We start from the raw sequence: 20,659 nt of genomic DNA, 5'->3' as shown, positions 1-20,659 counted from the left end.
TGTAAAAACATGTTTGTAAACTTTATGTACATTTATGTTTGATAATCTGATTATTAAGTGCGTTGTCATAGGTCTATGTCTTGTCATAGGTCTATTCAGATCTATTCTGTTGGGGGTACGCTGCGCTTCTTGGATCTGTAATTTTATGTCTTTCATAAGAGATGGGAATTTTCATTGAGTATTTCCTCTATTATTGCTTCTGCCCATTTTTCCTTCTCCTTGTGGGACACCCATGACATGTACATCCATACACTTCATGTTGTCATTCAGTTCCCTGAGACATTGCTCATATTTTTTCATTCTTTTCTCTATCTGTTCTTTTGTGTGTAGGATTTCAGGTATCTTGTTCTCCAGTTCCTGAGTGTTTTCTTCTGCCTCTTAATATCTGCTGTTGTATGTCTCCACTGTGTTTTTCATCTCTTGTGTTGTGCTTTTCATTTCCATAGATTCTGCCAGTTGTTTTTTTAGACTTTTGGTTTCTACCTTATGTTTGCCCAATGTTTTCTTTATAGCCTTCATCTCTTTTGCCATATCTTCCCTGAACTCATTGATTTGGTTTTTTATTTGATTTAGCATACTTCTTTGAAAATCTTTAATAGGTTGTGTCATTCAAGTGAAACAATATATCAACTGTATCTTGATTGAGGTGTAAGTCTGTTCCTTTGACTGGGTCATGTCTTTGTTTTTCCTAGTGTAGATTGTAGTTTTCTGTTGTCTAGGCATCTGGTCTCCTTGGTTATCCCAATCAGATTTTCCCATACCAGAACGGGTTCAGATCTCAGAATGGGGTTATATTCAGTTTCCAGTCTCCCTGTGGGTGTGTCTTAGAGATTGACAGACTTTCCTTTGAGATCTCTAGCTGCTTGCTTTTCCTAACCTACCCAGCAGGTGGCACCTGTCAGCCTATCTTTCCCAACTGGTGTAAGGAGGTGTGGCCCCTTTAGTTTCTGTTTCTGTTTTGGCTGTTTTCCCCCAGACTCTGGGGTCTGGTTCTGAAGGGAAGACTGGTAGTAGAGCTGGGCCCCACCTCCTTCCTCTTAGGGAAGATACACCCCCTAGGGAGTTATCTGCATTTGAATAGCTTCTTTGTCTCTCTGGCTCTGTTATCTCCATCCATGTCTGGGTCAGAGCTCTGCAAACTGAAAATGGCTGAGGCTCTCTCCACAGAGTTCCTCAGGTTGAGAGAGAGAAAAAGGGACAGAAAGCCTCCTTTCAGAGCCAGTCTACAGCCCCTCAGTTTCATTTGTTGGCCAGAGATGATAACACCTGGTCTTCTGGGCTCCCCCTCCTGGGACAGCGGAGTCTTCTGGTTCTTTAAGGTCAGTTGTCACTAAAGGCCTCTGTCTGCTTGTCAAAAGTTTGTATCTTGTATTCAGCAGTCCACATTTGTTAATTAAATCCCAGTTGGAATTGGGCTGAGCTATATTCGCTTGCTCAGAGAGTGCTGCTTTCTACCACAGTGAGGTTTTGCAGCTCAGCCTGCCATGGGGGAAGGGGGCTCTGGCGTGGTTCCACAGTTTTTACTTACAGATTTTATGATGCTATCTCGGGCATTCCTCCCAATCCAGGGTGGTGTATGAGATGTGGACAGCCACGGTTTCCCCCAGTAGTTATTCCAAATTACTTACTAGTTGTTCCTGGTTGTTTTATTAGTTGCTCCGGGGACTTACCAAATTCCATTCCTCTCTACCAATACATATTTTTGTATTGTTGGCTTTATATTTTCAGGGTAAATTCTTAATAGTGGAATTGATGAGTCAAAAGGCAAACACATGAAAACTTATTAAATATTGCCAGATTCCTCTCTGTGAGGGCTGTACCTATTTGCATTCCTACCAGCAACAAGTGAGATGGCCTGTTTCCCCACAGCCTCACTAAGAGAATATGTTTTCATACTTTTAAATTTTTGACAATTTCATAGGTGGGAAATGGTATTTTAGTTTGTTTTTCATTTTTTTTTTTTCTTATAACCTATTTTGTTTTCTTGTATTTTGTTTTGGCTACACAGAATCCAGAAGATTCAGATTCACACATACACATTTATTTGTGGTAAACAGATTGCCTTTTAGGATACTCTTCAGTTAAGCAGAATTGGCAGAAGATAATCTATTATGAGGTCTGCACAAAAATAGTTAACCAGGCAGCAAAGTTAATGCATTTAGGTGAACAGCTTGCTTTTTGAAATTAGTGTATAAAGTGGTTTAAATGGATCTAATAAAAGATTTATGAGCATATTAAGGATTTCCTCAAAACCTTAGTTAATACAGAATTTATTTTGAAGATTACAGACCAAAAGTCTCAGGAAGAGGTTGTGTTGAAAAAGCTGCTTTATTCCTCAAGGGTTATAGACCTTGCTTTAAAAACCTAGCTAACCTTTATTTGTGTGTTAAGTAATCTGTGGAAAATGAATATCTTAGATTTACATTTCACTTTCGATTTAGAACCTTTAACTTCAAGAATACTGTTTTAATGATCTTAGGCCAATTCTGAGGCCAGCATATAACATTCCCCATAAATATCCCAAAATATCTTCCTAGATTTTTTTTTTTTTATTTCAAGTTTTAAGTTTAACAGAAGATCTGACCACTATTTTTAATTACAAAGGAAAAAAATGTTAAGCCTTTGATGCTGGGCAACTTGGGAAATCTTGTAAGTAATTTCAGTTTAGCACCCTATGTATCTTTTCTTGCATGTCTTTTAAGGTGGTTTAAGCATATAGTTGGTGTTCAAATGATTGTTAAAATGAATTAAAACTTTATTAAGGAGAGCAAGTATGCAAAGTAGATGCCTTAGAGATATTTCTGGTTGTGATTATTTCTCAACTAAGCATAAAGAAGGGCTTAAGACTGTGTTTAAAATATTACCACACTCCTTTAATTTGTTTTATTTTTGTAACATATAAGTTCTAGACTGTTATGAAATAGGAAAAATTATATTTTGGTTTTTGGGTTATGATTATGGAAATAAAAATATTTTCATTCACCAAACATGTATTAATGTTGTAGTTATTTGGAGGAAACTTTTTTTTCCCAGACTAAACTGTGAAAATGCAGTCCTCAAAGAAACTTTGAAACTGAAAACAAAAGAAATTAAAATGCTGAGGTCTGAAAATGCAAGTAAGTAGAGGATATTTTGTTGATTCTTAAAAAATATTGTTTTTAAAAAAATCAGGTTTACATAGAGTCCTGTTTTAAGAACATACATATCAATAGAAATAAAGTGCTAGTATTTTGAAGTAATATATTTTCAGTATAATGGAAGAAATGTATCATTTAGTGTAAAATAAAATGGTATAACATCTGGTGTTGGAGGAACTTTGGTATATATGTATATGTATATATATATATAATAATAAAATAAATAAAATTTAAATTTAAATTAAAAACTGGGAGCATTATTTGCCAAATGCTTTGCCATTTGGTTGTGCCTAGGGTTATGAAAACTATTGGGCCTATGCAGTACTTCTCAAGACACAGCTGTCGTTCTGGAATAACAACCAGAATTCACTGAAAACAGGTTCAGAGATGAAAATCTTCCCAAGACAGATCTCCATTGGTTATAAGAAATTATATTAACATAATCCTCACTAGAACTTTAGGTGGTAAGGGAACTTATAGTTAAAATTATCAATTGTTTTTTAAACCAATTAAGAAAATTTTACTTCTTTTGCAAAAAATGTTATAAACTCTTCACAGCCTATTTAATTTTTACAGTTGAATTTCTAAAGGAAAGAAGTTTTTGTTTATACCCCTGATACACTCCATTTTCAAATATTTTAGGGCTATCCAGACTGTTCTTTCCTTCAATCGATTAAACAACAAACCTATTATAACATGGATCTAATACTTAATACTGGTGGGAAAATACTGTCTTCAAACTCCTCATTCCTTAATGGCAATAATTTTCCACTGTGGGGCTGTACTCACTGGGTATACTTGAAGATAGTCTCTATATGCTGTGAGAGGAAGTAAAAATCACTTGGCAAGAAATTTCTGACTGTGGCAGTATTTTTCATTTACATATTGGTAAGTGATTTGCATACTAGTTAAGTTAAAGATGCCACAAATGTCTCTCTCATTTACATCACCAAGAGGGGGAAATAGATGATGACAGGATGAATGTGAAAGCACTTTGTAAAGTACCAACAAAATATAGACCTCTACTATCAAGATCAGACAGAATATATATTTTATGGGGTCACAAGTAGGAAAAGTATATAATTATGTGATTATTCAAGATCATCTTCTGTCATTAAAAAAGAAGCATTGCCATATTGTGACATTTTAGGCACCAAAGCAGAGCCAGTAGTTCTTTTCTCTCTTCATGTTGGCTTATTTTAACTGATTGAGATGAAGTTTGGTGTAAGATGTATGTAACCTAATGTTAACTTTGTGATCTCAAGTGTTTAGCTAGCAAGCAGATTCCTTAGTAGACGAAAACTTCTATCACAGAAGTATGTGTTCTAAGACATATACCTTGATATTTAAAAGAAATCTTTAATGACTTGAGTTTCATCTTAGAGGATCTACTTTTTAAACCTTCCATCTATGTAGTTAACAACACTGTGTGTGCTAGGCCTCTAGGAATTAGTATGTTAAACAACCAACTCCATGGGAGTAAATATCCATAGGACTTGTTTTCCAAAGAAAAGTATTGTTTAGAGTAGGACACTTATAAGCTTGCCTAAGCTATTGTAAAGCAATGAAAAGACTCAGCCGGCTTGTGAGTGGATATGTAGTGTCCAAATCCTGTTCTGCTTAAAAGGTGATAACAAATACTGGTGAATAAAAAAAAAAAAAGAGTTGTATTTAAAAAAAAAAAGTGTTCTGTGACTTTATTATTAATACAGATATTAATTTTTCTAGATGTTATTTGACTCATGAAGAACTTGAAATTTTTTACTTATAAATAAGCCTCTTATATAATGACTCATATTATGACAAAAGTTGATGGGAAAATATTAAGGCGTTTGGTCAAAACTTAAAAATTTTTGAAAGAAGAAATGGTGGCTAGAGGGGACAAAATAAGATAAAAATCAGGTCATGGGATAGAGAGCCACTTCATGTAGTGCAGTAACTGAACTGTGTAGATGCCTCCAGGTGGGATCTGCACACACAGATGGTACTTCTCAAAACCAGTACTTTGTTTTTTTTTTTTTCATTGAGATATATTCACATACCACGCAGTCATACAAAACAAATCAAACTTTCGATTGTTCACAGTACCATTACATAGTTGTACATTGATCACCTAAATCAATCCCTGACACCTTCATTAGCACACACACAAAAATAACAAGAATAATAATTAGAGTGAAAAAGAGCAATTGAAGTAAAAAAGAACACTGGGTACCTTTGTCTGTTTCCTTCCCCTATTTTTCTACTCATCCATCCATAAACTAGACAAAGTGCAGTGTGGTCCTTATGGCTTTCCCAATCCCATTGTCACCCCTCATAAGCTACATTTTTATATAACTGTCTTCAAGATTCATGGGTTCTGGGTTGTAGTTTGATAGTTTCAGGTATCCACCACCAGCTACCCCAATTCTTTAGAACCTAAAAAGGGTTGTCTAAAGTGTGCGTAAGAGTGCCCACCAGAGTGACCTCTCGGCTCCTTTTGGAATCTCTCTGCTACTGAAGCTTATTTCATTTCCTTTCACATCCCCCTTTTGGTCAAGAAGATGTTCTCCATCCCACGATGCCGGGTCTACATTCCTCCCCGGGAGTCATATTCCACGTTGCCAGGGAGATTCACTCCCCTGGGTGTCTGATCCCACTTAGGGGGGAGGGCAGTGATTTCACCTTTCAAGTGGCTTAGCTAGAGAGAGAGAGCCACATCTGAGCAACAAAGAGGCATCTGGGAGGAGGCTCTTAGACACAGTTATAGGGAGGCCTAGCCTCTCCTTTGCAGCAACAGTCTTCCCAAGGGTAAAACTTATGGTAGAGGGCTCAAGCCATCAAACCACCAGTCCCCTATATCTGTGGTCATATTAGCAACCATCGAGGTGGGGTAGGCCGATACCCCTGCATTCTCCACAGGCTCCTCAAGGGGGCACTACATCTTTTTTTCCTTGTTTTTCTTTTTTTTTTTTTAACTTTCCCTTCTTTTTTAAATCAACTGTATGAAAAAAAAGTTAAAAAGAAAACAAACATACAATAAAAGAACATTTCAAAGAGACCATAACAAGGGAGTAAGAAAAAGACAACAAACCTAAGATAACTGCTTAACTTCCAACATGTTCCTAGTTTACCCCAAGAAAGTTACCTAATATAGCAACATTTCTGTGAACTTGTTCCTACTATATCCATCAGAAATTAACAGACCATAGTCATTCCTGGGCATCCCCAGAACGTTAAATAGCTTATCTGTTCTTCTTGGATTATTGTTCCCCCTTCCTTACTTGCTCTCTATTGCTAGTTCCCCTACATTCTACATTATAAACCATTTGTTTTACATTTTTCAAAGTTCACATTAGTGGTAGCATATAATATTTCTCTTTTTGTGCCTGGCTTATTTCGCTCAGCATTATGTCTTCAAGGTTCATCCATGTTGTCATATGTTTCACAAGATCGTTCCTTCTTACTGCCGTGTAGTATTCCATCGTGTGTATATACCACATTTTATTTATCCACTCATCTGTTGAAGGACATTTGGGTTGTTTCCATCTCTTGGCAATTGGAATAATGCCGCTCTGAACATTGGAGTGCAGATATCTGTTCGTGTCACTGCTTTCCGACCTTCCGGGTATATACCGAGAAGTGCAATCGCTGGATCGAATGGTAACTCTATATCTAGTTTTCTAAGGAACTGCCAGACTGACTTCCAGAGTGGCTGAACCATTATACAGTCCCACCAACAGTGAATAAGAGTTCCAATTTCTCCACATCCCCTCCAGCATTTGTAGTTTCCTGTTTGTTTAATGGCAGCCATTCTAACCGGTGTTAGATGGTATCTCATTGTGGTCTTAATTTGCATCTATCTAATAGCTAGTGAAGCTGAACATTTTTTCATGTGTTTCTTGGCCATTTGTATTTCCTCTTCAGAGAACTGTCTTTTCATATCTTTTGCCCATTTTATAATTGGGCTGTCTGTACTATTGTCATTGAGTCGTAGGATTTCTTTATATATGCATGATATCAGTCTTTTGTCAGATACATGGTTTCCAAAAATTTTTTCCCATTGAGTTGGCTGCCTCTTTACCTTTTTGAGAAATTCCTTTGAGGTGCAGAAACTTCTAAGCTTGAGGAGTTCCCATTTATCTATTTTTTCTTTTGTTGCTTGTGCCTTGGGTGTAAAGTCTAGGAAGTGGCCGCCTAATACAAGGTCTTGAAGATGTTTTCCTACATTATCTTCTAGGAGTTTTATGGTACTTTCTTTTATATTGAGATCTTTCATCCATTTTGAGTTAATTTTTGTGTAGGGGGTGAAGTAGGGGTCCTCTTTCATTCTTTTGGATATGGATATCCAACTCTCCCAGCCCCATTTGTTGAAAAGACCATTATGACTCAGTTCAGTGACTTTGGGGGCCTTATCAAAGATCAGTCGGCCATAGATCTGAGGGTCTATCTCTGAATTCTCAATTCGATTCCATTGATCTATATGTCTATCTTTGTGCCAGTACCATGCTGTTTTGGCAACTGTGGCTTTATAATAAGCTTCAAAGTCAGGGAGTGTAAGTCCTCCCACTTCGTTTTTCTTTTTTAGAGTGTCTTTAGCAATTCGAGGCATCTTCCCTTTCCAAATAAATTTGATAACTAGCTTTTCCAAGTCTGCAAAGTAGGTTGTTGGAATTTTGATTGGGATTGCATTGAATCTGTAGATGAGTTTGGGTAGAATTGACATCTTAATGACATTTAGTCTTCCTATCCATGAACATGGAATATTTTTCCATCTTTTAAGGTCCCCTTCTATTTCTTTTAGTAGAGTTATGTAGTTTTCTTTCTATAGGTCTTTTACATCTTTGGTTAAGTTCATTCCTAGGTACTTGATTTTTTTAGTTGCTATTGAAAATGGTATCTTTTTCTTGAGTGTCTCTTCAGTTTGTTCATTTCTAGCATATAGAAACATTACTGACTTATGTGCATTAACCTTGTATCCCGCTACTTTGCTAAATTTGTTTATTAGCTCTAGTAGCTGTATCGTCGATTTCTCAGGGTTTTCTAGATATAAGATCATATCATCTGCAAACAATGACAGTTTTACTTCTTCTTTTCCAATTTGGATGCCTTTTATTTCTTTGTCTTGCCAGATTGCCCTGGCTAGCACTTCCAGCACAATGTTGAATAACAGTGGTGACAGCGGGCATCCTTGTCTTGTTCCTGATCTTAGAGGGAAGGCTTTCAGTCTCTCACCATTGAGTACTATGCTGGCTGTGGGTTTTTCATATATGCTCTTTATCATGTTGAGGAAGTTTCCTTCAATTCCTACCTTTTGAAGTGTTTTTATCAAAAAGGGATGTTGGATTTTGTCAAATGCTTTTTCAGCATCTATTGAGATGATCAATTGATTTTTCCCTTTTGACTTGTTAATGTGTTGTAATACATTGATTGATTTTCTTATGTTGAACCATCCTTGCATGCCTGGAATGAACCCCACTTGGTCATGGTGTATGATTTTTTTAATGTGTCTTTGGATTCGATTTGCAAGTATTTTGTTGAGGATTTTTGCATCTATATTCATTAGGGAGATTGGCCGGTAGTTTTCCTTTTTTGTAGCATCTTTGCCTGGTTTTGGTATTAGATTGATGTTAGCTTCATAAAATGAGTTAGGTAGTGTTCCATTTTCTTCAATGTTTTGAAAGAGTTTGAGTAAGATTGGTGTCAGTTCTTTCTGGAAAGTTTGGTAGAATTCCCCTGTGAAGCCATCTGGCCCTGGGCATTTATTTGTGGGAAGATTTTAGATGACTGACTGGATCTCTTTGCTTGTGATGGGTTGGTTGAGGTCTTCTATTTCTTCTCTGGTCAGTCTAGGTTGTTCATATGTTTCCAGGAAATTGTCCATTTCCTCTACATTATCCAGTTTGTTGCCATACAGTTGTTCATAGTATCCTCTTGTAATTTTTTTAATTTCTTCAGGATCTGCAGTTATGTCACCTTTTTCATTCATTATTTTGTTTATATGGGTCTTCTCTCTTTTTGATTTTGTCAGTCTAGCTAGGGGCTTGTCAATCTTGTTGATCTTCTCAAAGAACCAACTTTTGGTGATATTTATCCTCTCTATTGTTTTTTTGTTCTCTATGTCATTTATTTCTGCTTTAATCCTTGTTATTTCTTTTCTTGTATTTGGTTTAGGATTGGTTTGCTGTTCATTTTCTAGCTTCTTCAGTTGATCCATTAGTTCTTTGATTTTGGCTCTTTCTTCCTTTTTAATATATGCGTTTAGTGCTATAAATTTCCCCCTTAGCACTGCTTTTGCTGCATCCCATAGGTTTTGGTATGTTGTGTTCTCATTTTCATTCGTCTCTGTATATTTAGCAATTTCTCTTGCTATTTCTTCTTTAACCCACTGATTGTTTAGGAGTGTGTTGTTTAACCTCCAGGTATTTGTGAATTTTCTAAGTCTCTGATGGTTATTGACTTCTAATTGTATTCCATTGTGGTCAGAGAATGTGCTTTGAATAATTTCAATCTTTTTAAATTTATTGAGGCTTGTTTTATGTCCCAGCATATGATCTATTCTGGAGAAAGTTCCGTGAGCACTAGAAAAGTATGTGTATCCTGGTGATTTGGGGTGTAATGTCCTGTATATGTCTATTAAATCTAATTCATTTATCAGATTGTTTAGGTTTTCAATTTCCTTATGGGTCTTCTGTCTGGTTGATCTATCTATAGGAGAGAGTGATGTGTTGAAGTCTCCCACAATTATTGTGGAAACATCAATTGCTTCCTTTAGTTTTGCCAGTGTTTCTCTCATGTATTTTGTGGCACCTTGATTGGGTGCATAGACATTTACGATTGTTATTTCTTCTTGTTGAATTGCCCCTTTTATTAGTATGTAGTGGCCTTCCTTGTCTCTCAAAACATCCCTGCATTTAAAGTCTATTTTATCTGAGATTAATATTGCTACACCTGCTTTCTTTTGGCTGTAGCTTGCATGAAATATTTTTTTCCATCCTTTCACTTTCAGTTTCTTTGTGTCCCTGTGTCTAAGATGAGTCTCTTGTATGCAACATATTGATGGTTCACTTTTTTTGATCCATTCTGCGAATCTATATCTTTTAATTGGGGAGTTTAATCCATTTACATTCAATGTTATAACCGTGAAGGCATTTCTTGAATCAGCCATCTTATCCTTTGGTTTATGTTTGTCATATTTTTCCCCTCTCTCTATTAATATCCTTTATTGTACCCATACTGAATCTCTTTAGTACTGAACCTTTCTCCATGTCTCTCTGTCCTTTCTTTGTTTTTCTGTCTGTAGGGCTCCCTTTAGTATCTCCAGTAGGGCAGGTCTCTTGTTAGCAAATTCTCTCAGCATTTCTTTGTCTGTGAAAAATTTAAGCTCTCCCTCAAATTTGAAGGAGAGCTTTGCTGGATAAAGTATTCTTGGCTGGAAATTTTTCTCACTCAGAATTTTAAATATATCGTGCCACTGCCTTCTCGCCTCCATGGTGGCTGCTGAGTAGTCGCTACTTAGTCTTATGCTGTTTCCTTTGTATGTGGTGAATTGCTTTTCTCTTGCTGCTTTCAGAACTTGCTCCTTCTCTTCCGTGTTTGACAGTGTGATCAGAATATGTCTCGGAGTTGGTTTATTTGGATTTATTCTATTTGGAGTTCGCTGAGCATTTATGATTTGTGTATTTATGTTGTTTAGAAGATTTGGGAAGTTTTCCCCAACAATTTCTTTGAATACTCTTCCTAGACCTTTACCCTTTTCTTCCCCTTCTGGAACACCAATGAGTCTTATATTCGGACGTTTCATATTATCTATCATATCCCTGAGGTCCATTTTGATTTTTTCAATTTTTTTCCCCATTCTTTTTTATGCTTTCATTTTCCATTCTGTCATCTTCGAGGTCACTGATTCATTTTTCAACTTCCTCTAGTCTTGTACTATGAGTGTCCAGAATCTTTTTAATTTGGTCAACAGTTTCTTTAATTTCCATAAGATCATCCATTTTTTTATTTAGTCTTGCAATGTCTTCTTTATGCTCTTCTAGGGTCTTCTTGATATCCTTTGTATCGCATACTATGGTCTCACTGTTCATCTTTAGTTCTTTGAGTAGCTGCTCTAGGTGCTGTGTCTCTTCTGATGTTTTGAATTGGGTGCTTGGGCTTGGGTTATCCATATCGTCTGGTTTTTTCATATGCTTTATAATTTTCTGTTGTTTTTGGCCTCTTGGCATTTGCTGAACTTGATAGGATTCTTTTAGGATATGTAGACCAATTGAAGTCCTTATCTCTAATTTATCAGATCTACAGCTTCGTGGAGTACACTTTCTCTAACTAACCAGCAGGTGGCGTCCACGAGCCACCTGTTCTCCACAAGCCAGTTCTCCCCTGCTTAGCCTTTTTGGTGAGTGGGGGAGTGAGTCTTGTGGGGTCCAATTGGTGTACCAAGCTTGCATGTGTAGTTGGTGTTGCCTGCCCTATATATGGGGCGTGTTTCTGGGCAGTCGGGGGGGTGGTGGCTCTAACAATCAAATCTCCCTGGTGATCCTAGAGTTTTAAAGCTGCTGCAATAGTCTAATCCTTCAGTTCAGTCCTGCCACAGTTTGTCTCTGCCACTGACCCAGAAGTCCTTGGTATTGGCATATGGCTCCTGAGACTTGCAAGTGGGCCCCTCTTCCAGGCTGTTCACCCTGGGTCCTCTGTTGAGGGATGACTGTGCTATTTCACAGGTGAGTGCCATCCCCCCAGGGCAGTTCTGGGCTCTGGGCTGTGTAGGGAGGCTCCCAGTCTGCTGAAATGATGGCTGAATGGGGCTTTGTTAATTCACACTGCTCCACCTTCCCAACTCTGGGACAATCAGCTGACGTTGCAGGGAAGGCTAATGTCCACACCCAGTTTTGTGGTGTGTGCCTGTTATTTGAAGCCCTTCCGTCACACTGGGTTGTCTGGGGCAGCTCTGGGCTATGGGGCTGGCGACGGGCAGGAGTGTTTCCTGTCCACCAGGATGATGGCTGTGAGCAGACACCCCCCTTTTCTTGGGAAGTTGTGGTGTTTAGTGAATTTTTTCAGCCACTGGATTATTGCCTTTTGTCTCAGAGCTCTCTTAGTTCTGCTCTTGTCTTGACCTGCCCAAATTGCAAGTCTTTCTGTATTGGGCTTCTTAGAGTAATTGTTTTAGAAAAAGAAAAAAGGATTAAAAAAAAGGGCCCTCCTCAGAGATCTAATGGGTTATTGAAATGCTAAGAGACAAAGCGATTAGGGCCACTAAGGAAAGGTCCACAGGGCAGAGAGATCAGCTTTTCTTCAGGATTTGCATATGAGCCTCAGGGCGTGAGCTCTGCCCTTCCCCTTTCTATGTTCACCAGAACTCCAAAAATCCTCCGCTTTTATTTTGGAGTTTTTCCTGTTGTTTTTTTCTATGCCTGTCTCCTCTCTGCTAGGCTGGCTGCTCTCAGATTCTCTGGTGTCTGGTCTCAGTCTACCTACGGTTGGAGTTTGGATCAGTAGAATGAGTTTCTGATAAGGGCTGCCACTGCAGTTCTCCCTTCTCCTTCCTGGAGCTGACAGCCCCTCCTCCCACGGGACTCAGCCTGGCAGGGAGGGGTGCGGGTCCCCTGGCCGCAAAACTTACAGATTTCGGTGATCTCAGCAGTTCCACGTTTTCATGAGTGTTGTATGAAGTATGCCCAAAGTCAGATTGCTCTGTGGTGTCCAGTCCACGCAGTTCCTGGCTTTCTACCTACTTTCCTGGAGGAGTAACTAAAACATACAGCTCACCAGTCCGCCATCTTGCCAGATGTTCAAAACCAGTACTTTGAGCAGGTGGAGATTTCTCCTGTGCTAAGTTAATTCCAGAGCCTCTGTTCAGGACAGAAGCTGCTCATAACCAAAAACCCCTTCCTCTTACCAGTCCAACATGTAAGAAAAGGGAAAAGGTTACTGTTTTCTGTTCTCCAGTAGACAGCAGGACACTTCTAAATGTTTAGTTTGAGGGACTCCTGTGAAAACTCTTAACTAATAGAAAAAAATGTGATCGAGTTTGGAAAGCTGATATGTTTCACATTAATACAAAATATGAGATCTCAACATCCAGGTGTCTCACTATCCACAAAGCCTCTGAATAATTTCCCTTTGTATGTTCCCATTCCCTTTTTGAAAACTCAACATATTTTCTAAGAGCAAATGAGGATTGGACTAAGGTTGCAAAGTTAAGAGACTTCAACATTAAAAATAACTTCTTATCTGGTATTAACATGTATTCTCTCACTTGATACCCACTATTCTATCAGATAGATTTCTAGATAGGGCCAGATGTTGTTGGTAATGTCTGTTGCATATGTATCGCCTATAAGAAATGAGTATTTGTTGGTGTAACTAGATTAGGTGAGGCTGGTGTTAGACCTCATAACTTCTTTTTATATGTTCTTCCTAGTTTTGAATGAACAGTATTTGGAGGCCCTTGCAATGCTTGATATGAAACAGCAGAAGATGGCTCTGGAAAACATGTGCCACAGTAAAAGTAGCTGCTTTACAGAGATTTCAGGTCTTGAGGTAGGTAAATGTGTATGAAAGTTGAACAGCAGGGAAATTTTCTACTTTCCTTTTCTTTCCCCTCATTGTTCTTTTGGTACATTTTCTAGGGTAGCAGCATACTTAGTAATTTGAGACACAGTGAGAGAGGCCCAAGTGTCACGCCCAGGTCAGTTCTTTCAGTCTTGCTGGTTCCTTGGCCTTCATGCATGACATTCTTGGGATGTACTGATTACCTAGTGTCCTTTTATTTCTTCTTTTTACACTTCTAGCAGAAGCTACACTAGCAGTGTTTCGTACCCTGGGTAGGGACCTACAGTTTCAGAGTATTTACACACACATTATTTTATCTAATCTTCATAATAGTTTTCTGTGGGCTGCAAAGCAGGTATTGTTATCTCCATTTAAGAGAGGAGGAAACTTAGGCTCAGCTAGATTAAGTAACTTTCCCAAAGTGACATGCTCAATCTGTGGCTGAACCAGATTCAGAACCAAGATCTGCTCATGCATTGCTAACTGCTTGTGGAGGAGTTAAATGCCTTACAATGTAGAAGTTTGACTAATAGGGAAAAAGAGTTCTGGGACCCAAAGAAGTAAGATGCTGACAAACGACTGAGAAGGAACAGCACTCACTCACTGAATAGAACTTCCAAAAGGGCAGTTAATAATAACAAACACTTACATAGTCCTTAGCACCCCCAGACATTGTTCTAAATGTTTTACATATAACACATTTAATCCTCACAACTAACCCATGAGGTAGGTATTATTATAATCCCTATTTTACAAATGAGGTGACAAGGCACAGAGAGGTTAAGTAAGTTCCCCAAAGTCACACAGCTACTAAGTGGTGGAACTGGGATTCATACCCAGGTGGCCTGGGTTTAAAGTCTATACTTTAATCACTATGCTCTACTGCCATGGGTAGAAAACTTCATGTAAATAGCAAGAAGGAAAAACAAAAGAAACTCACTTGAGAGAGAGTTCAGAAAAAAGGTGCTTTACCATCACTTGAGTAGGGTATAGGGCCAGCCTTAACCTTAGGCCAAGCAGGAACAAGCACCCTGATCCTGTTGATGAAGAAACGCTAAGGTAAGGAAGTAGAATTAAGATACAGAGAGCCTGCAGAAGCCTCGCAGATTATATTGGCACTCCCAGGTGTTAAATGCTTTTGGCATCTTTCGCAAGGAGCAGTTATCAGCAGTGGGAAAGTAAAAAGGGAAAATGCATATTTGCCACAGATCCACCATTTGTACACTCAAGTCAATCAAAAGCTATGTGCTTCACAATTATCTTTGATGTGAGAATTTTCTGAAATAGCCTTTGCACTAAATCAGCCCAACTATATGAAATTTACAGCAACAGGAAGCTTAGACAATAATTTTATAGTAAGCTCCATTAAAATAGCTGCCCCCATTAAATTGGCAGTTATTGGAATATGGTGGGAAAGTAACTTTTGGTTAGTGGCCAAAATGGACTGAAAAAAAAAAAAGTAAAATTCTTACTTTTCTTTTAGTTACAGTGGTCAACTAGGAGGGACCTGTGTGGACTGTTGACTCTTTTCTTTATTGTGATCCATAGTCAGCTTTTGAGCAATAAGGGCCACAGGTAATTCCAGAACAGTGGATGAGCCAACCAATATCTAAGAATACATAACATGATTACAGAGTATATATATTTTTAAAATTTTAAATTAAAAAAAACAAACTCACCATTTCTGAGCATGCAGCTTTCGCTGGAGGGGACTGGCAGGAGTTTGGCATCAGAAAAAAAGCACAGTCACAGGAAACCCACACATGGATGAAGTTTCCTAACTACAGGGGCCTGGTGGCAGGGCTAATGGTTTTAGGAGCCAAAAGGAAGATAGAATTTCTTTATATTTTTGTTCCAAGTAATACGACTCTTTCCTATTTTGTGAATGATTTTCACCTGGATCCTGAAATCCTAGCTCCCGCTTTCATTCTTCTATTTTTTTCCTTTCCAGTTTCTTTGGCTCACAGGCTTGATAGTAATGTATGTGGGTGTGTGGGCAGCTAAAGCAGTGTGACATTTATGATGGGACTAATGCTTTGGATTTAAAGCTTGCAGTCCTTGGAGCCTGCCTTTGTCATGGTCCTGGAGGGAGCCCCTGTTCCTGTGCCAAAATGGCAGCATCCACTCGGAAACTGCTGCTTCAGCTCAAACAAGAGGTATTGTATTATCAAAACAGCAGAAGTCTCGGTTTTATTTCTCTGTTAGTAGTAAAATAAATGGAAATAATTGTAATAATTAACTTCACTTTAGTAGTCATTGGCTATGGAATTAATGCCTAGTTTTATATGACTTATAAACTGGATTTTGTTTACATGGTTCTAAAATACAGATAGTATTTGGCATAATATTGAAGCTATATAAAGTAGTTTACCAAAATTTGTAGTTAATATTTCCTAAATTCCTATTTCTTGCATCTATACATGGAACTAAAAGTACTATGTAATTGAGGAAAAGATGTAGTCATGCTTCTTAAAATTGCTAGGATTGGCAACACAGATTGAGATGCACATAGAACCTATTAGGAAAGCAGCAAAGTGTAATGGAAGAAAGCTTTGTACCAGACAGACCTAGATTTAAATCTTATTTCTATTATTTACTAGCTATGTGGCTTTGGACAGGATAACTCTCAGTTTTCTCATATATTAAACAGAGGGTAAAGACAACCTTAGAGGGTTGTTAGAAATAGAAGAAACATACATAGAATGCTAAGCACAGTGCCATGCACATATCAGGCATTTGAGCAAATAGTAGCTGTCATTATAATTAGGTTTGAATTACAAAAACGGTACATGGAATATAATTCTAAAATGTTTTACCAAAGGTATGGGATTTTAAGTTTTCAGAGTATATAGAAAAGCTAACAGCAAAACATAAGCAATTTATTAAGAAAAATGTCTGGTTATAAGCAGAAAATTGCATAGATCAGAGTCAGGGTCAACTAGAGGAGGTATTTGCAAGGTTGTATTCGCAAATACAGAATTTTAGGTGGTATTGTTAGAATGGCCAAGGCAAAATTGAAATGAAGCCTTTGGCATCCTACCTTCCTTTGTTTTGGACCCTTGTTTAAGGGATTTGGGGAAGACACGCGCAGGGCTGGCCTAGAGTAATGAGATACAAAATTTGGATTAGCCAGGAGTTGACAGGTACCACAAAGAAAATTGCTGGTGATGCAGTTCCAAGTGGGCTGCTACTGCAGAAAAGAACCAGCAAGTACTAATTAGTCTAAGCAGATGAAATAGATCAAATTCAGGCAATAGACCTGTGCTAGGCCTTGAGAGAGCCCAGAAGCAGGGAGACTGCATTTGCAAATCTGACTTACATTTAAGCAAGAATTGTTCTGGTTTTGCCTCTGATACCTCCTAAACATTCTTTCAAAAACAGCTGGAACTCTTGCGGAAGAGTAAAGAAGAAGCTTACATAATGGCAGATGCATTCAGAATTGCATTTGAGCAACAATTAATGAGGAAAAATGACCAAGCACTAAAACTGACACAAATGGATAAAATGTGTAAAAAAGCAACAAAACGAATAAATTGGAAGCATCTTAAAGAGGATGGTAACTATGATTTATAATGGCAATAATCAGGTTTAATTTTAGTCATTATACATTATAATAAAAAGTAATTATATTGATTTAAGTTGGGCAGGGTTAACCCAATGTGGCAGAATTTAATTAAAATTTCACATAGTTGTGATTTAAAAATGTAGCAACTATGGAAAAAAGGAGGTCATTTACAAACGCAGAATAAGCTACTGGGATCAATGAAACCATAACATATCTCTTTTTTTAGATAGATACTCTGTCTCACTAAAAGATCATGTTTAGCAGAAAAAAATTAACTATAAGTTTGAGTTTAGTTTTTGGTTCACAAGTCTATCAAACATTCAAGGCCATTTTTGAGTATTATTGTATTAGTTGTAAACAAAATATAAAAATGGTGTGAGAGAATAAAATTACAGTTGAAGTAGATCTTCCAATATAAATAATATATTCTTTAGAAATTCTTTATGCTTTAGCAATTTGTTTCCATAAATAGTATCAATTTTATCAATATATAGAATTAAACAATGCCAATTAAATTAGTTTGAAACCATTTATTATTCAAGAAGTAGAGTGAATTTTATAGTGAGTTGAAATGTTTTAGTATTAAAATTCTGAGATGACTGTATATCTGAATATTTTCATATATGTCAAAGCCATAATTCTGATTCCAGTATATTTTACATTCAGATGAACTTCAGGCCTAATAAGCATCTTATAATATTAAAAACGAAGCCTTTGATAGCAGATACCTATTTGGCTTGAAATATGTACTTTCAAATAGTATATATATTAGTAATAGTATATGGGTCATCTATCATGAATATTAGCTTTATCAACTAAACTTTACCCTACCTCCTTCCCGAAATGGTGGGATAATAAAAATACAAGTAGTAAATCAGAACTATGAAAGCAGCTAAAAGCAGGTCATTAAAGCTATATATTTAGTGTTCATTAGGTTGAAGTGAGGGCACATGTCTCACAACTCTCATGCTCAAAAAGGTATTGCACACTTGTCCTGACATTAAATTCTACAAGCACTTTCTGATGTGAGACTTATGAGGTCACTGAGTAATGTAATGGCTAAGTCCCTAATAATTTATAAGTATAAAATCAATTTTTATGTGGCCTATTTCTTTGTAACATCCCTTGACAAAAGCTGACCTTTAATCTTTAATTCTGACTCAGGGTAGGTATTTTTGCCAGGGAAATAAGCTAACATGACCCATGTATTTATTAGCCTTTTAGGAATTGGCTGAAAACAGTAAGATAATCTAGGATTACCATGGACAGTGTGTGTGTGTGTGTGTGTGTGTGTGTGTGTGTGTGTGTGTGTGTGTGTATGTAGGTGACCATCCTCAAGCTTATCTCTAGAGCTAGGTCCTTGATAGGAGTTGGATTGGCAATATTTTAAAAGGCATTCTCTGAGAACAGACCTGGTGTTCTGTGTAGTTAATTGAAGACAGATCCCTTTAGAAACTACATTTTATTTGCTTTTTTTTTTAATGGGGTGATGATGGGAAAGAGGAACAGGAGGGGAAAGCCAGGTTCTTATGAAAGCTTATCACAGTCTGTCACCTGCATGAAGGCCTCCAAGTCTGTACAGCAGTCAGTCACAAGGATAGTGCTATGTAGACAAAGCTGGGTTTTTTCTTAAAGAGGTAGATTCACATTCATTTCAACCCTTCAGTAAGTGCTCATTTTTTATCCCAGAATTCCTGTCTTTCTTAGTTGTTGACAGACCTCAGCAGTTTTTCCAAAGAAAATAGGATTCTAGGAGTTAAAGCTCCCAATCTTTATTTCAGTAAGGCACTGAATACAGACTGGAAGTTGTCTTTAAAAAAATCAGTTCATCTCTGCAGAGCTTTTTTTTTTCATGTAAGTTTCTGTAGCTCTTTCGGAGTTTCTTAGTGTCAAGACTTTGATTCATTTTAGGATTATATTTCAATAATCTGAGCAGGTGTGGTTTTCTTATGTTTGGTTAACACAGGGTATTAACTTTTCTTCTTGGTTTGACAAGTTCTGAAAGGTAGTTTATAAGCACATTTCTTTTCTCTTTTTTTTGGACTGAATAATAGACATAGATGTATCCGCTCATCAACACTGATGAATGTGTCAACTTGCCTGGCTTTTTTGTTTTGCCAGTTTCTCACCAGTCAGGGTGTTCTGAGCTATAGTCACTGTGGTGTGGCAGGATTGGGTGGAAAGAAGTGTCCCGTATCTGCTCCCAGTTTCCCCTTAGGGGGAGACCATTTACATAGCATTCTTGAAATTTCCTTTGTATGAATCTACAAATTTTCTACCTTCTAATACAAACTGCATCATTTCTATGGATGAAGAAGTACATCAGTGTACATGTTTCAGGGTATGTAGTGTTATGCCAGAACTTGGGTGTTTTCACAACTGTGTTAAACTATTTAATGTCCCAGTAACACTGAAGAGTAGATAACATTACTCTAATTTTAAAGTTTAGGAAAATAAAACTCAAGAGAATTTAAGTAACTTATATAGCTATTAAGTGACTAAATGAGGATTCGAATCCAGGCCTTTCTGGCTCTAAAGCAGTAGTTCAGAGGTCTCATGGCCTGCAGAAATGTTTTGCTAGCTCTGCATAATGTTTTCAATAATATGGATTTGTGTCTGCCCTTTAAAACTGGGAGATTTCATGTAAAAATCTGGATTTCTGGCTGTCTTGAAGACTGTGATGATCTAGTAACACAGATCAGATTCTTGCTTGGCAGCCATCAGCTGGAGTTGAGCAGCAGCTGTGCAAATGAGGCAGGGCAGTGCTCAGTTTTTCCTCACATGGTGGCCCTCCCTGTGTTTGCTGTCAGGACTCAAAAGTCTATGCTGGGGGAACAATAATCCAAGAAGAACAGATAAGCTATTTAACGTTCTGGGGATGCCCAGGAATGACTATGGTCTGTTAATTTCTGATGGATATAGTAGGAGCAAGTTCACAGAAATGTTGCTATATTATGTAACTTTCTTGGGGTAAAGTAGGAACATGTTGGAAGTTAAGCAGTTATCTTAGGTTAGTTGTCTTTTTCTTACTCCCTTGTTATGGTCTCTTTGAAATGTTCTTTTATTGTATGTTTGTTTTCTTTTTAACTTTTTTTTTCATACAGTTGATTTAAAAAAGAAGGGAAAGTTAAAAAAAAAAGAAAAAAGAAAAAAGACAAACAAGGAAAAAAAAAAAAAAAGATGTAGTGCCCCCTTGAGGAGCCTGTGGAGAATGCAGGGGTATTCGCCTACCCCACCTCCATGGTTGCTAACATGACCACAGACATAGGGGACTGGTGGTTTGATGGCTTGAGCCCTCTACCATAAGTTTTACCCTTGGGAAGACGGTTGCTGCAAAGGAGAGGCTAGGCCTCCCTGTATTTGTGCCTAAGAGTCTCCTCCTGAATGCCTCTTTGTTGCTCAGATGTGGCCCTCTCTCTCT

The 20,659-nt window shown here is 37.6% G+C and overlaps 1 protein-coding gene across 1 annotated transcript in view; it reads left to right on the top strand.

Annotated features, from left to right (window-relative positions):
* The window catches only part of CCDC125 (coiled-coil domain containing 125), a 41,619-nt gene that overhangs the window by 17,848 nt on the left and 3,112 nt on the right, over positions 1-20,659 (top strand). The window contains exons 7-10 of the mRNA XM_037801511.1: positions 3,034-3,116; positions 13,543-13,661; positions 15,722-15,829; positions 17,055-17,229. Of these exons, the coding sequence (XP_037657439.1) occupies positions 3,034-3,116; positions 13,543-13,661; positions 15,722-15,829; positions 17,055-17,229 (485 nt within the window). The remainder of the gene's footprint in view (positions 1-3,033; positions 3,117-13,542; positions 13,662-15,721; positions 15,830-17,054; positions 17,230-20,659) is intronic.

This window comes from Choloepus didactylus, chromosome 13 (assembly GCF_015220235.1).
Source record: "Choloepus didactylus isolate mChoDid1 chromosome 13, mChoDid1.pri, whole genome shotgun sequence".
Classification (NCBI taxonomy): domain Eukaryota; kingdom Metazoa; phylum Chordata; class Mammalia; order Pilosa; family Megalonychidae; genus Choloepus; species Choloepus didactylus.
This window is presented reverse-complemented; position numbering and strand designations above follow the sequence as displayed.